The sequence below is a fragment of the Trichogramma pretiosum genome, unplaced genomic scaffold (genome assembly GCF_000599845.2).
Source record: "Trichogramma pretiosum strain Unisexual culture from Peru unplaced genomic scaffold, Tpre_2.0 scaffold138, whole genome shotgun sequence".
NCBI lineage: Eukaryota > Metazoa > Arthropoda > Insecta > Hymenoptera > Trichogrammatidae > Trichogramma > Trichogramma pretiosum.
The window spans coordinates 231,778-246,283 of NW_019641654.1; the positions used below are offsets into that span (position 1 = coordinate 231,778).

At 36.2% G+C, this 14,506-nt stretch overlaps 1 protein-coding gene across 1 annotated transcript in view; it reads left to right on the plus strand.

Annotated features, from left to right (window-relative positions):
- Positions 1 to 10,620: 10,620 nt before the first annotated feature.
- The window catches only part of LOC111693922 (protein unc-13 homolog B-like), a 30,802-nt gene continuing 26,916 nt past the window's right edge, over positions 10,621 to 14,506 (plus strand). The window contains exons 1-2 of the mRNA XM_023460112.1: positions 10,621 to 10,688; positions 12,770 to 12,901. Of these exons, the coding sequence (XP_023315880.1) occupies positions 12,770 to 12,901 (132 nt within the window). The 5' untranslated portion in view covers positions 10,621 to 10,688. The remainder of the gene's footprint in view (positions 10,689 to 12,769; positions 12,902 to 14,506) is intronic.

A 14,506-nucleotide genomic window follows, 5' to 3' on the forward strand; every position in this document is an offset into this window, starting at 1 on the left:
AGCCAATGAAAATGAGAAAAACGCTAATTTCGTGATATTCGATTGCGTGTAATAACATGAAAAACAATATTTTCGATGATGTGAGCGCTTTTTATTATTCTTCGGACATCTCTATGCAAAGTCTTGTAGTTTTTTTTCAAGATTTCTAAGGATTACCTAACGATAAATATGCATTTTAGATAAAAATCACAAGGGACATCTTTTTCTTAAAAATTTTCTTAGAATACGAATATGATGTTTAAAAATCCATATTCGACCATTTTAGTAATTTTTTTAAACAAATGGGTTCTTAACCACATGGTACCACTTGCAGCCAACATTAATTACCAAATTTGGGTTCAGCGAGTCAAAATCCATCGATAACACCTTATTCTAATCATTTACTTACAGTGTCTTACGGGAAGGTAGCCCGCTCCTGGACTAATCGTATCACGACACGATTTTTTTTTGATTTCTTGGAAATTTTTTTTTTGTTTATTGTAAAGTACGTATGTATAAAAGTACCTTCGTATTTTTATACGTGATATAAGTTATTGTTATAAAAATACCTGTCACATATCCGGTGGATTTACGGTGGAGGAGCAGTGGAGGAGCAGTGGAGGAGCAGTGGGGAGCAGTGGGGGAGCAGTGGGGGAGCAGTGGGGGAGCAGTGGGGAGCAGTGGAATTTTTGGGGAGCAGTGGGGGAGCAGTAATAATTTATACGGGGAAAAACACCGCAAATCATGTAAAAATCACGTGAATTTCACATTTTTGAAAAAATTGTGGGGGAGCAGGTGGAAATTTTGGGGAGCAAGGGAACCACATCCTCTCTACTATATAGTAATAGATATATATATATATAAGCTCGCGTATGTGTGCAAGGTGCATACAGAGAAAGCGTATCACACGCGTACGAGATAAAACCCGTGGTGGACGAATTTGGTGAATATGAGGGAAAAAACATAGTTGCACGCGCGCTTGCATGCTCCCTTATCACCGAGAGATGACTCGTGTAAGCCACTAAGGTAACCAAGTGACCCCAGTTCCACGAAGAACTCGCCTTAAATAGAGGTATATAGAACGGCACATGCATTACTCGAGGGTCAACAAGTGACCAACGGTACGCTATTTTGCAACTCGGAAAAAACACTGTTATGCTCCCTCTGAGAATATGCATGGAAAGCTTGCTGGCGCAGCCGAACATCTGGGCCTGCCAGATCATTTGCAGCTTCTTTGATGAGTGTGGGATCAAAGTATAACAAGAACCAACCGTTTTTCCTTTTCTTAGCTTAGTGAATTGTTACACTTTATTGTTATACTTGTCTGTACTTGTTATACTTGTCTATAATTTGCACATCTGTAAAGATTTTTTGTAATTTTTAATTAATATTAAGATTAAGATAAGTGCAATGCCCTAACGGGCGCAAGCACTATAAATATAAAAAAAAAAAAAAAAAAAAAGAAGTATGCATGCATTGATGAGTATATTACCGGGGTAAAAATTAGGCTCGCGGCAGATTATTGAGTGGAGTGAAGCTATGAACTGATCATTAAATATCGTTAAACAGAGCAAAGGTTCGGGAGGATCAATTAATCACGCGGTGGAGCGAACTTCTGTGTCGAACGATCGTACTGTTAAATTCTGGTTGATTCTTTATACGAGATACATTATACAAAGAGCATTAAGTAGTATCACTGACAATGAGACCAAATGAGATGCGGGTCACCAAATGTCCTGAAAATTTTTTTCTGGTCTCCTGGTATCTTATAATAAATCCCCCTATGCTTATTTTGATCCAGTGGGCCATAGGGCCCATTTTAAAAATCATTTTCTAGTTTATTGGAAAATCTTTGTGATTTTCTCACTTGTAATAGGACATATTAAACGGAAAATTGCACAATGTACAAGTCTTAGAATTAGTCAAAGAATAAATTTGAATTTTTTCAGAATTTTCGAGACCTGCTATCACCTATTTTTAAAGGCCCAAATTTAATGCATTTTTACATTTTTCTTAAGAATTTCAGAGACTTTTGAAAATAAGTGATAGTTGGTTTCGAAAATTCTGAAAAAATTCAAATGTATTCTTTGACCAATTTTAAGACTTGTATGAAGTAATGATAAGAAGAAAATGATTTTTATAGTGGGCCCTAAGGCTCATTGGATCAACCTAAGCATAGTGGGCTTCATTATTAGGTACCAGGAGACCAGAAAAAAATTTTCAGGACATTTGGTGGCCCGCATCTCATGTGTTCTACTTGTGAGCACCGTACAATTGATACTCCGCGACGAGTCGAGTCGTTGTGTGCAACGAGTTATTATTTGTAAGAATTGTAAAACTCAAGGTGGTGCATTTTGTGCCTCTCAGCAACTCGATAGAATGTCGTCATCAAGGTCTTCTGACGCAATAGTTTGTAATCGTTTGTGATAGTTCTTGTATTTATTTTCAAGTCTACATTTGTAAATAAAGTCTTGTGTGTGAACCTCACTTTAGTCTTATACCGATGGTGGTTACAAATATAATTCCTTGACCAAGTGCCACAAAAAAATGCCATTTTATAAATGCCACGAAAACAATACCATAATCAAAAAGTGCCACGAACAAAATTCCATTTTGCAATATGCCGCGAACAAAATTCGATCTAAGAATGGGTCTCGACTATCGGGCCATTTTTTGGTACGGTAGTATTATGTTTCTGAATCGGTATTTTTTTCGTGGCATTTTCTGAATTGGAATTTTGTTCGTGGTACTTTCTGAATTGGAATTTCATTCGTGGCACATTTTGAAATGGAATTTTCTTTCCGGCTAGTACCGTGAAATGGCGTTGTTTTCGTGGCCACATCAATATATTAATTTAACGTTCATCTTCTCAGATGACAACAGTGTTAATATTTTAAGTAAAACATTAAAGTTATTTCCACAGAAAGGGAAACAAAAGAGGACTCTAAGTTGACGTTTAGTTTCATCAATGTATACTGCTGGGCATTTTTAAATTCAATTTTATATACGACTCCTGTCTTGTCCCATTTTTGCTTCCTCATAGAGGAAGCTTTGTGACGGACCGATTTTCGACTTTACATATATATTCTTAAACTAGACCGAATTTCTGACACATGTTGGTATGTATGTGTGTGTGTGTGTGTGTGTGTGTGTGTATGTACGTATGTATGTCTGTGCAGAGTGATATCTCGATGACGGTAGTTCGTATCGTTACTGTAGATGTCTCATTTTATTCGTTTTGATGTAAGGAAGAAGCCAAAACATCATTTTTAGTTCTGCGTTAAGTATTTAAAAAGTTATGAGGGATTTTCGAGAAAAAAATTTTTTTTTCATGTTTTTTTTAGTTTTGTCATATTTGTTCTAAAACAAACTGATTTTTTTGAATAAAAGCAATACTTTTTTTAAGGCAGAGCTTTTAACCTTTGATTTAAGATAAAAAGCGTAAAGATTCACCGTAAGTTTGAAAAGTTACGTTTTGAAACTGAAATTTGGTTTTTATGATTTTTTTCTTTTTCTTAGTTTTGTGTTGTTTCGTACCCAAAATTTATGATGTGTCAAAACCTTGTTTATGGACGGATTAAGGATGAAGCCAGAAAATTTGATTTAGTGATAAACGAACAAAAAATTTTTTTTTTCGATTTTTAAAAATATTTTTTTTTCTCGGGAAAATTTTTTTTTTCTTTTATGATTCAAACTGTTTTGTGAACAAATTAGAAAAAATGATATTAATATTGCCAATAGTATATTACTGACATAGGCCGCGAAAATAATCAAAGTTCCAGAGTACGTGTAATTAGTGTCCGAGGCGAAGCCGAGGCCGATAACACGTGCTCTGGGGCTTTCTTTTTTCACGGCGTAGGCCTGTATACTATTATTCATACACAGTGGTCCGAAAATCGCTCTTCTCGCTTTGCACAGTGGCAGAGAAGTAGTCACTTTCGGGCCGCTGGTACAAAAACTATTTTTTTTTTGAGGGAACTACCTTAATTGTTAGGTCATCGTGAAAAAAATTCGATAATAATTATATATCAAAGAATAGAAGATCATTGGCAATTGATTCCACAAACAGAAATAATTTATGATTGAAAGTGTTTTGTGAAAAAAATTAGAAAAGATGATATTAATATTTCCAAATTATTTTGAAGTTAAAGAAAAAGTATGAGGAAGCTACTTGCCAATAAATTGGCAGCGGTTTTCTGTCTTGTTTTTACCTAGTCGGACTAGGCTTGGCTGCTGGATGTTACCTCGGTGTCGCACACACAAAAATGCACCACCTCAAGCTAGTCCTATTATTCTTTTTAATGAAGCAGGTGTAGAAGGCAATATTCTTATGCAAAATGTTTTGAGAAATTTTCGGCACGAGTAAAAAACGTTTTGTCGTTCACCATCACGAATTTCTTGATCGCATCATGTTTTTTATTTAAAGCGTCATTGCTGTTAAAATAACATGAGTTCTTCTGTCTGTGCATCGATCCTTTAATGTTAAAAATTATTGCACTTTTTATATTATCACCTGTTTTTTCTTGCAAAACATTGATGCTTTCAAGACATCTCTCTACATTTCTAACAGTGTCAATGACTGTTAAATTGTCCCACTGGTTACTCAAATTAAACTTCGGTCCCAATGAAATTACTTCTCTCACTGTCGGTGACAAATACACTACCCGTCAATTACTTCTGTCATATCTAAGTGAAAAATGAGTAAAATTCAAAGTGTTGTAGCTCAGTCAAAAAAAGTCAGATCGAAATTTGGGAGGCACCATTTGAAAGGTCTATGCAAGCACTTAAACGTTATATACATTGTTATTCGGTCAATTAATTTATTTATAAATTTTTATTAACAATTAACGACAAAAAAATATTGTTTTTTTGTCTCTGCTATTTCTCTTGCCATTTTAGTTAGAGAGGTCGTAGAAACATTTAAACCGATGAATTTTTAGTAATTATGCTGAAGAAATAAATAAAACGAAGGAAAGAATTAGCAAGAGCAAACGCAAAAAAAAACTTTTTTACAATGCAAAAACTAAAGATTATCCCGAGAAAAATTTTGATTGTTAACAGTAGATTCCGCTAAAGTGTGAGTTTACGTAGTGTGACGTGTAAATATTGGTTGGATAAGATGACTGGAAGATTTGTGAATAAGTGGTTTTACGTATTTTTTGTTGACATTTGTATGCATATCAACATCTTGTATAGACGATTGCATAAGTTAAGAGCCCATCTAAACGCAAGTCGAATTGAAAAAGAAATCCTAAATATATTTTATGACTCGACGAAGAGGCATTGCAATAATGAATTTCTAAGGAGGACCTCAAGTTTAAATAAAAAACTTGACCGGTTACGTAAGCCACAAATGACATCAGAGAGATTGAATAATAATATCGAAGATAAATGGATTGCTAATCTTACTGATACATACACTGCCTGTTAATTATTTTTGCCATACCTAAGCGAAAAATGAGTAAAATTCAAAGTGTCGTAGCTCAGTCCAAAATGTCAGATCAGAAAAATTATGGTTCTTTAAACCAAACAAAAAAAATTAAAAATTTGTCCGAAAAATAAATTTTGAGAATTTTATTCGACAAGCAACAATAACTTTTAAACTAAACGTCGAAATTCAAATTTAAGCCCAGATTCTAAAAGGGCATTAAATGTTACATAAAATTACGTATGCGCAAAGTCTTTTCAAGGCCCTAAACATGGTAAAAAATCGCAAACAAAAAATTTCGTCACTTTGTGAGTCAGTGGGTTAACACGCAAGAAAAATCGGAAAAAAAAATTTCTCAGAAACTTATCGTAACTATTGCTTCTTACTGTGCACATGAAAACCAACCTTTTTCTGATATAAAATTTTTTTTCCACACCCACTTGAACGCCGTGTATATGTGAATGAACAAAAAGGTCGCTTTTACAGTAAAAGAACTGTATATTTATTAAAAAAGGTTGTTGGATACTTTTTAAAAAAAAGATTTGAAGGTCTTATCAAAACCTAAAAATGTCAGACAAATTTGACTTATCTCAAAAAAGTCTTATAGGGTACTTATACTAGTGATTGACCGCTTTCGACCAGTAAATGACCACTTTTGGATGTGCAATAATTATCGTTTTTCCTTGTTTAATTATGATCGAACATAGAAAACAAGATGCATCGTTCACTAAAGAATTGATTTACGTCCATATAAATACATTTTTAATTGTTTTTCATGTGATATTTTCAAAATGGTCATTCACTGGTACTCGGTCATTGATTGGTCTGAATACCCTAGAATAGAATACAGGAAAAATGGCGTAATATATCCAATTCAACATAAGATGCGTGAATTGATCGTCTGCCACTTATGTGCATGACTGTTGTTAAAAGCATAGGTGGTCAGTTTGACCAAAAAATAGGTTTAATTTTTTTTTTTTTTCTCTCTCTTTCTTTTAGAAGACACCTTCTTCTTAGAAGGGCCTGCAGGAGGCTTGGAGCCCGTGCGCAGGAAGAGTTTTGAATACCCCCCTCCCTACTGTCTCGCATTTGCCCAGGCCCGAAGACCTGTGGGGCAGGGGAAACCTGGGGGTATACGTAGTGCATATGCACTACACCCTCCTCCTCATCCTCCAGGGAAAAACCCGCCCCGAGACAGGTGGAGCACATGGGTTCTTATCCCGCCGAACGGCAATCAGAAAAATCCGATTTCCCCGCCAGGATTCGAACCCAAGGCTCCTCGAGCAGTCTATTGTCTCAGAGGGTAGCACGCTACCAACTGAGCCAACGACCGCTCAATTATGTGTTAATTTTGAATTTGTAGACTATAATTACTGTTTGATTTTTTCTCGTTGACCGAATTTATTCATTTTTTCAATATTATTATCATAAGTAATAATTAACTGACTAGCTTATTGTTGTTGTGTTGTTTGTAATGTTATAAAATCCATAACCGATGAAGATGGAAGAAGTTTCGTCACGCCAGAAAAATATCAATTTACTTAGCAACGTGCAGATCTTATTTAATTATCAGAGTTTAAAAAAATTGGTAATGCATTGAAACTACAAAGGCAATGTAGAAACGTGTGGGTAAACTCACCTGAAAATATCGTTAATCTTGCAGTTGTCGAACGCTTGGGTCGACTCTCGACGCTTCTCGCTAAGTCTGCTACGGTTCGTCGAGGCCTCGTCGTACTTTCTTCCGCTACGAAAAACTGCCTGCTCTGTACGACCGAGGTCTCGCCTGGGAGGTGATGTTTAATGGAAAAGAGGTGAAAGAAACTAGTCGAGATTCCTTTTTAAAAAACTCACTTTTATTTATTCACCTTTCTCGAGGCTTCCAAAAGTACAAGCTTTTTTAAGTCTATTTTACTTAAATACATCATAAATTCATCCACGTAAATTATATATTCGCTCTGTGCCACCTAGCAGCGACAAGTGTACTACTACACATACATCAATCTATATTGCACAGGGTGACACAAAAGTATGGAAACCTCCTAAAAGCGGGCTTATGCGGAGAAAAAAATCTAAAACTTCATATTCGACGTATTTTTTGATGGGGAAGCCAATTGCGAAATTGGATTTAACTTTGAACATAACCTCAAAGTTACAGCGACCCAATAATCGATTTTTCAAATGCAACCCTGTATTTCTTATTGCAAACTTGAAAAGAGCTGACAATTTTACGTTGAAACATGAATTTCGTTTTTTTTTTTTCAAGGTTATTTTAAGGGCTCCAAAGGCTCAAATAAAACCCCGATTTAACCCAAATTAAGCTCATGTAATAACTTCATTTTTTAACTTTGGCACCCGCTTTTAGGAGGTTTTCATACTTTTGTGACACCCTGTATAGATGAAAGCGGAAATATGGCTGTGAAAGACTACTTGCTAGAAAAGATTTCTCTTTCAATGAAAGGTACACGAAGTACCTCAGCACACCAGGTAAACGAAACCTTAGTAAAATTGCTTGAAAAGTTGTGTAAAAAAAGAAGAATCCGGCGAAGAAAATAAAACCTGAATTTAAACAAATTGTCCCACAATTTTTTCTTTAGAAATTCGAAGGAAAAAAGATGAATCCAACGCAATGAATACAAATATACGAAAATAAATGTGAAGGACTAAGCATTTATAGGGAAAATCGAAGCCCTTAGATTGTTTTTAGATGATTCGATAAAAGATTTGCTTAAACACATATGCTAATTAAACACACCTTAGAGTCTGAATGGAGCACATGGAAAGAAACCTTTTTGAAATCTTTTGCGGATAAAGTCTGGTCTCTGTCACTTATGCACTGATTACAAATACTTTAATGGCTTGATTTTAGAGTACTACTTAAGAAGACACACCTGTGTTTATGCCTATAAATGCAAAAACATGAAAATTAAGGATTAATATTAAAATTTTTTGTTTCTGATATTAAAATATGTTATTACAGGTCGTTTACAACAAAAAGTATGTCTTTAGTTCCTTTGATTATTAAAATTCATCCAGGATCCATATATATTGACTTGTGATCTTTAAGTCCTTGACTGTTGATTTTGAATGTAATATTTAATCAATTGCGATCCTTTAGGTCTCAAAAGTTTTGTAATAATTAAATTCTTTTCCACTTAACTCTAGCAGATTTTTTATTACAAAGTTTTGTAATTAAATTCTGATTTTTATGCAAAGTTTTGTAATTAAATTCTTTTCTCCTTAAGTGTAGCAGATTTTTTATTTAGTAACTTTTTTAATTTACTAATTTCCAAATATTATGAGCGATTAAGAGCGTTATTAAAATAGCTATTTTTGTCATTTTCTTTGCACTTTAGTATGAAAAAAAGTTTCTAAGCCTTTTCTTGATATTCTGTTACACTTAAGTGAAAAAATTTAATTATAAACATTTTTGAGACCTAAAGGATCACAAGTCAATATATATGAATCCTGGTAGAATTTTACTAAGTAAAGGAACTATAGACATATTTTTTGTTGTCAATGGACCTGTAAAAACATATTTTAACATCAGAAACACAAAATTTTAATATTAATCCTTAATTTTCATGTTTTTGCATTTATAGGCATAAACATCGGTGTGTCCTCTTAAAGAAAGAACTTCTGAAATTAAATAGTGAGATGTACAACAGGACTATAGTGGATCTAATTGCTAATAAAATGCCACCATTCGTCAGAAATTTAGAGACAAGATGCCACAACAACAATTGAATTATTCAGTGAAATAAGAAAATTTGAGACCTAAAAAAAACAAATAAGGTGTATCAATACAAATGTATGATAGTTAAAACTGAATCAAAATCAAATCTAAAACAGCCATGTAAAATGTGCGAAAGCAGAGGCAACAGATATCATCCTGAGGAGTGCTGCTGATCCAGTGGAAATAAAAATAATAGAATGAATACCTTAAAGGGCCGAGCCGTGTTAAAAGCTTAAATTCAGCTTCAGCTAAAAATAGCTATGTAAATCGAAATACTGGAAATTTTTTTTATGTGATCATAAAATATGTTCATTAGACACCTGATTGACCAAAAAAGACCTCTACCCAAGCTCTGAAATACCAATTACATCACTTTTTTCATAAGACGAAATGTTGTGTTATAAATCACTTTCCGCATGATCTTGAAAAGAGTTTTTCATCAATATTGATCTATGGGGTCTCAAAATCTTCAGAAAAGTACCCGCATCCACGTAAGTGGAGCAGAATTTTGAAAAATTGCGTACAACTTTATATATACGTCAAAATGTGACAATTTTTAAGAAAATTCGTATTTTATCAACACCAAATGCCATATTTAAGCTCTTGGAAGAGAAACAAACTTTTTTTTCAAATTCTGTTCCGCTTAAGTGGATGAGGGTACTTTTCTGCAAATTTTGAGACTCCATAGATCAACTTTGATGAAGAGCTCACGTCAGAATCACGTGGCAAATAAATCCAATTATAATATTTAGTATTATGAAAAAATAGGCGTAGTTGGCATTTCAGAGCTTGGGTAGAAGTTTTTTTGTCAATCTGGTGTCTAATGAACATATTTTACTATCACAAAAAAAAAATATCCACTATTTCGATTTATATAGCTATTTTTTGAATCTAAGCTTTTAACACAGGTTGGTCCCCTTAATAGAAATCGAAAACACAGAAGACTCAAAAACTAGATTTTTTTCCGCTGATTGATATTAAGGTGATATTAAACGAAACGTTTGAATGTAAAGGCGTTAATGATCCTGGTTCAAATATAACACTAATAAACTCTACGTTAGTAAAAATAAAGAATTTATGCAACTTTAACTGTTCAATAAAAATGATCGGCAGTTGGGGAAATACAAAAGGATTAATAAAATTAAATGCAAAAATATTAAGCGTCTAAGACAATATCAATGAATTCTTATACAACAATAAAGAATTTGAATATGATATAAGAAAATAATATGCATACAAAATCGAAAAAAAATTAAATTTCTCAGAAACCGATTGTAACTATTACTTCTCATTGGTCGATGTTTACATAGCAAATACTATCTTTACACCGATGACTTCACGATTGTCTGCCACGGTTTAGCCAAACGTCCAGATCTGATAGTCAGCAGGATGAACGACGACTTCACACGAGTGGCCGCTTAAGCAGAGGAGAACGGCCTGGTCATAACTCGATTTGGTTTGGCTGTCAGCGTTACACAAGGAGGATGCGTCCAGCTGCTTTCCTGCCCGTGCAGCTGCGTGACGATGCCTTGAATTCGGAGAAAAACAGTAAGTTTCTGGGCTATGTTCTGGACGAACCCTTTCGTGTCAAGAAAACACTAATTGCGCCTCCGTGAAGAGATTCACCGCCCTGGCGCGTTTTCGAAGGATGGTAGATTTCTTGCCTTGCTTCACCAGATTCATGGTCTTGCCATCGCTGGTTTTTCCTTACTTGTATTATAAAGCTGGACTAATGGGTGGTCCGTCGGTACGATTTTTTTTTTCTATTTCTTTCTCTTTACAAGACACCTTCTTCTTAGAAGGGCCTGCAGTGGGCCCGTGCGCAGGAAGAGTTTAACTACCCCCCTCCCTACTGTCTCGCATTTGCCCAGGTCCGAAGACCTGTGGGGCAGGGGAATCCTGGGGGTATACGTAGTGCATATGCACTACACCCTCCTCCTCCTCCTCCAGGGAAAAACCCGCCCGAGACAGGCGGAGCACATGGGCTCTCATCCTGCCTAACGGCAATCGGAGAAATCTGATTTCCCTCGCCAGGATTTGAACCCAAGGCTCCTCGAGCGGTCTATTGTCTCCGAGGCTAGCACGCTAACCACTGAGCCAACGACCGCTCAACGGTCATGCGCAATTTACAACGGGCATGCGCAGATTTGAACATATATATTTTCATCTTACTTTGCCCATTCAAAAGCTTAATGAGCACCGACTTCTTCTGCGCATCTCTGTACTGAAATTCCTTTTGTTCGACTCACGAGGAGACCACCCCAGCTCCGGGACATGGATTTGCTCGTCTAAGTTCGTCGTCTCTTTTTCGTTTAAGTACTTCTATATCGATATAGAAATTAACAAAGATTTTTTTATAATGTGGAAAATCCTCTGAAAAATGGACCCTAAGGCCTATGAAATCAAACTAAGCACAGAGAGCTTCAGTGTTGGGTACCAGGAGACGCAAAAACAATTTTGGAATAAATCCATGACCCGGAGCTGGGGTGGTCTCCTTGCCAGTTGTCTACAGAATGGCTTTTTCATACACGTCACCAACCTATGGAAAGATCTGCCTTGTGAGATGGAAATTCTCTTTCGAAGTCCTGGTTTCGCGAAAGTCTTACGTGAGATGTATCTGCGCCAAGCAATCCGAATCCAAGGGATCCGAAGCAGGACTCGTTTTCATCCAAGATGGCGGCGTACGCTCGGCACTCAATGTAGGCTCTTGTGGGAGTCAAGTGATCAATAAATATTTAAATTAAATGAACGATTTTTTTAGGTATCTGATGTGGTCAAGATCATCCTTATTCAAATATCTTCTCGTGAAAAAATTTTTGTTTAAAATCTTCAGTCCGTTCACCTGCAATTAAATAATTAAGTCATTTTGACCCTATATCTGATGTTAATTCGGCTACTGCAGTTGTCTAAAGTGAGGTTAAAGAGAGCTGTAGCAGCCGAATTAACGTCAGATATAGGGTCAAAATGACCTTATTATTTAATTGCAGGTGAACGGACAGAAGTTTTTTAACAAAAATTTTTTCACAAGAAGATATTTGAATGATATTTGAAGGATGATTTTGACCACATCAGATACCTAAACAAATTGTTCATTTAATTTAAATATTTATTTATCACTTGACTCCCATAAGAGCCTACGTTAAGTGCAGTGCGTACGTCTGCATCTTGGACGAAAACGAGCGCTGCTTCGGATCCCAATACTTCACTGAAGTATTTCATCTTATTATTCTTATTATAATATTATTTTTCTTTTTATCGTTTTACCATTTGTTGAACTAATTATTGTTCTTGTTATTATAATTTAATCACTATTTTTTCTCATGTATACTTTGTACCATCCAAATCGCTCTTAGCCAAAAATAAATTATTTCTCTCTATCTATCTATCAATCGATCGAAAGCAATCTAAGGGTACAACCATATCAACTATGATTGCTACCATTGATGTTCCGAAAAAGTATATTTCATTTCATCGCTATGCCTTAAATGATTAATTGCGAAGAGCATAATGACAGACAAGCTTGAAACCTTGTTTTTTTTTCTTGAGTATAAATGAATACATAGAAATAAAAACTTTTTTTTAAATTATTTCAAGAAGCTCAATTTATTCATGCATAATTTCTGTTTTAGATGATGTTTAAAAGCTTAACTGACAATGCCAAGAATTTGGCAGCCAATGCCAAAATCGAGGATATGTCACGAATATTCAAAAATCACATGGCCGGTAAACCAGATGTAAAAAATGCTCTGAGTGGTGTCATGGTAAGTAGTACTCACGTAACTCATAATTTAATATGTAGTTATAATTAGAATTATATTTATCAAATATGAAAAAAAAACAAGTAAATCGATTGCTTTTATTCTCTCTATTTCTCCTTCCCGAGAAGGCCTGCAAAAAGCATAGCCCGTGCGCAAGAGAGACTTTTACTACACCCCTCCTACTGTCTAGCGTTTGCCCGGGTCCGAAGACCTGTGGCTGAAGGAAAATCTCAGGGTGTACGAAGTGAATGTGCACTAGGGTGGAACGAAAAAACACTTTTGACGCGGGCTTATATTGTAAGTCCCGTTATTGAGTATACGTCTGCTGTTGTAGCAGCCGCCGTACACAACAGGCAACGAGTCACGGCTCTCCGGTGTTATGAAGACACCTGTATACATGTCAAACACACGTGTTTGACGGGTATCCGCTATTTTAGCGCTAGTTTCACTTTGTTTTAAAGCGAAACTGTCGAACTTGTTTTAAGTTCTTTTTGCCGTGAGTTATTCACGGGCTCGCAGAGTAGAAGAAAGAATTCAAAACACATACGTTATGTTATATAACGTCTCCGTGGGCCGTATTATACAGCTGGAGGGTTTTGAGAGAGTAAGAGGCGAGCTTGTTTCAAGTTCTTTGCCATGAGTTGTTCATGGGCTTGTAGCGTCGGAGAGGAAAGACGAAGGAAAAAGTGAATTTTGAACTTACTCGTTATGTTTTATAACTGCTCCGTGAGCTGTGTTTTACAACTGGAGATTCAAAGGAGAATGCGAGGCTGGTTGGCTTGTTCATCGGCTTTTTATACTCTCAGGATCTATATTGTCTCAGATGTGCTAAGTACGTGCTGGAATGTGATTTAACCCGTAACGTAAAACTCGCGAGTGGACTGAACAAACCAACCGTCCTCTGATTCTCGATCTTTCCAAGTTCAACGGGCCAAATCTTTATTATAAAATATAAGGCATATTTGTTGATAAAAGTGTGATACAGTGAATTATTTAAAATCAGTGAGTTGAGACAAGTGAAACGATACCAAACAAAGCATATTTACGATGACTCAGTATTTGTTCGTGAAGTGCTAGTGATTTCATTATTATTTAATTAATATGATGGATTACTCGAGTTTGATATCGGTGGTATAGTGGTAACTGCTATTATTTGATATTCTTGCACTCAGCTTAAACTTAATGTAATATTGTGTTTGTAAATAATCATTTTGATATACGCGATCCGACCTTAAGTCGGATCCGCGCCATTTCTGCGACATCACAGTCGGATCGGCGTCGCTTCCGCACTCCTCGAGCGCTTTGCTCGCCGAGTTCGGATCGGCGCCTTTCTTCCATTTCCCGACGACAAGACCGCTGCGTGCGCTCCCCACCCCAGTTCCGCCGGCCAATGGCGCGCCGCCGCTGCGCGCTGGCATAAGTACAGCGCGCCCGGCCGGCGGAGCTCACTTGCGGTCGAGCTCTCGACCGCGACGCATCGGCAGCAAGCCCCTTGGCAATCCAAGGAGCTACTGCCTTCCCAGAGGGTCACTCGGCTAGGGACGTTGACGAATAAAGATTACTTCTTTTAAAACTTAAATCTTTGACTTGTCTTTCCTGCACCTACCC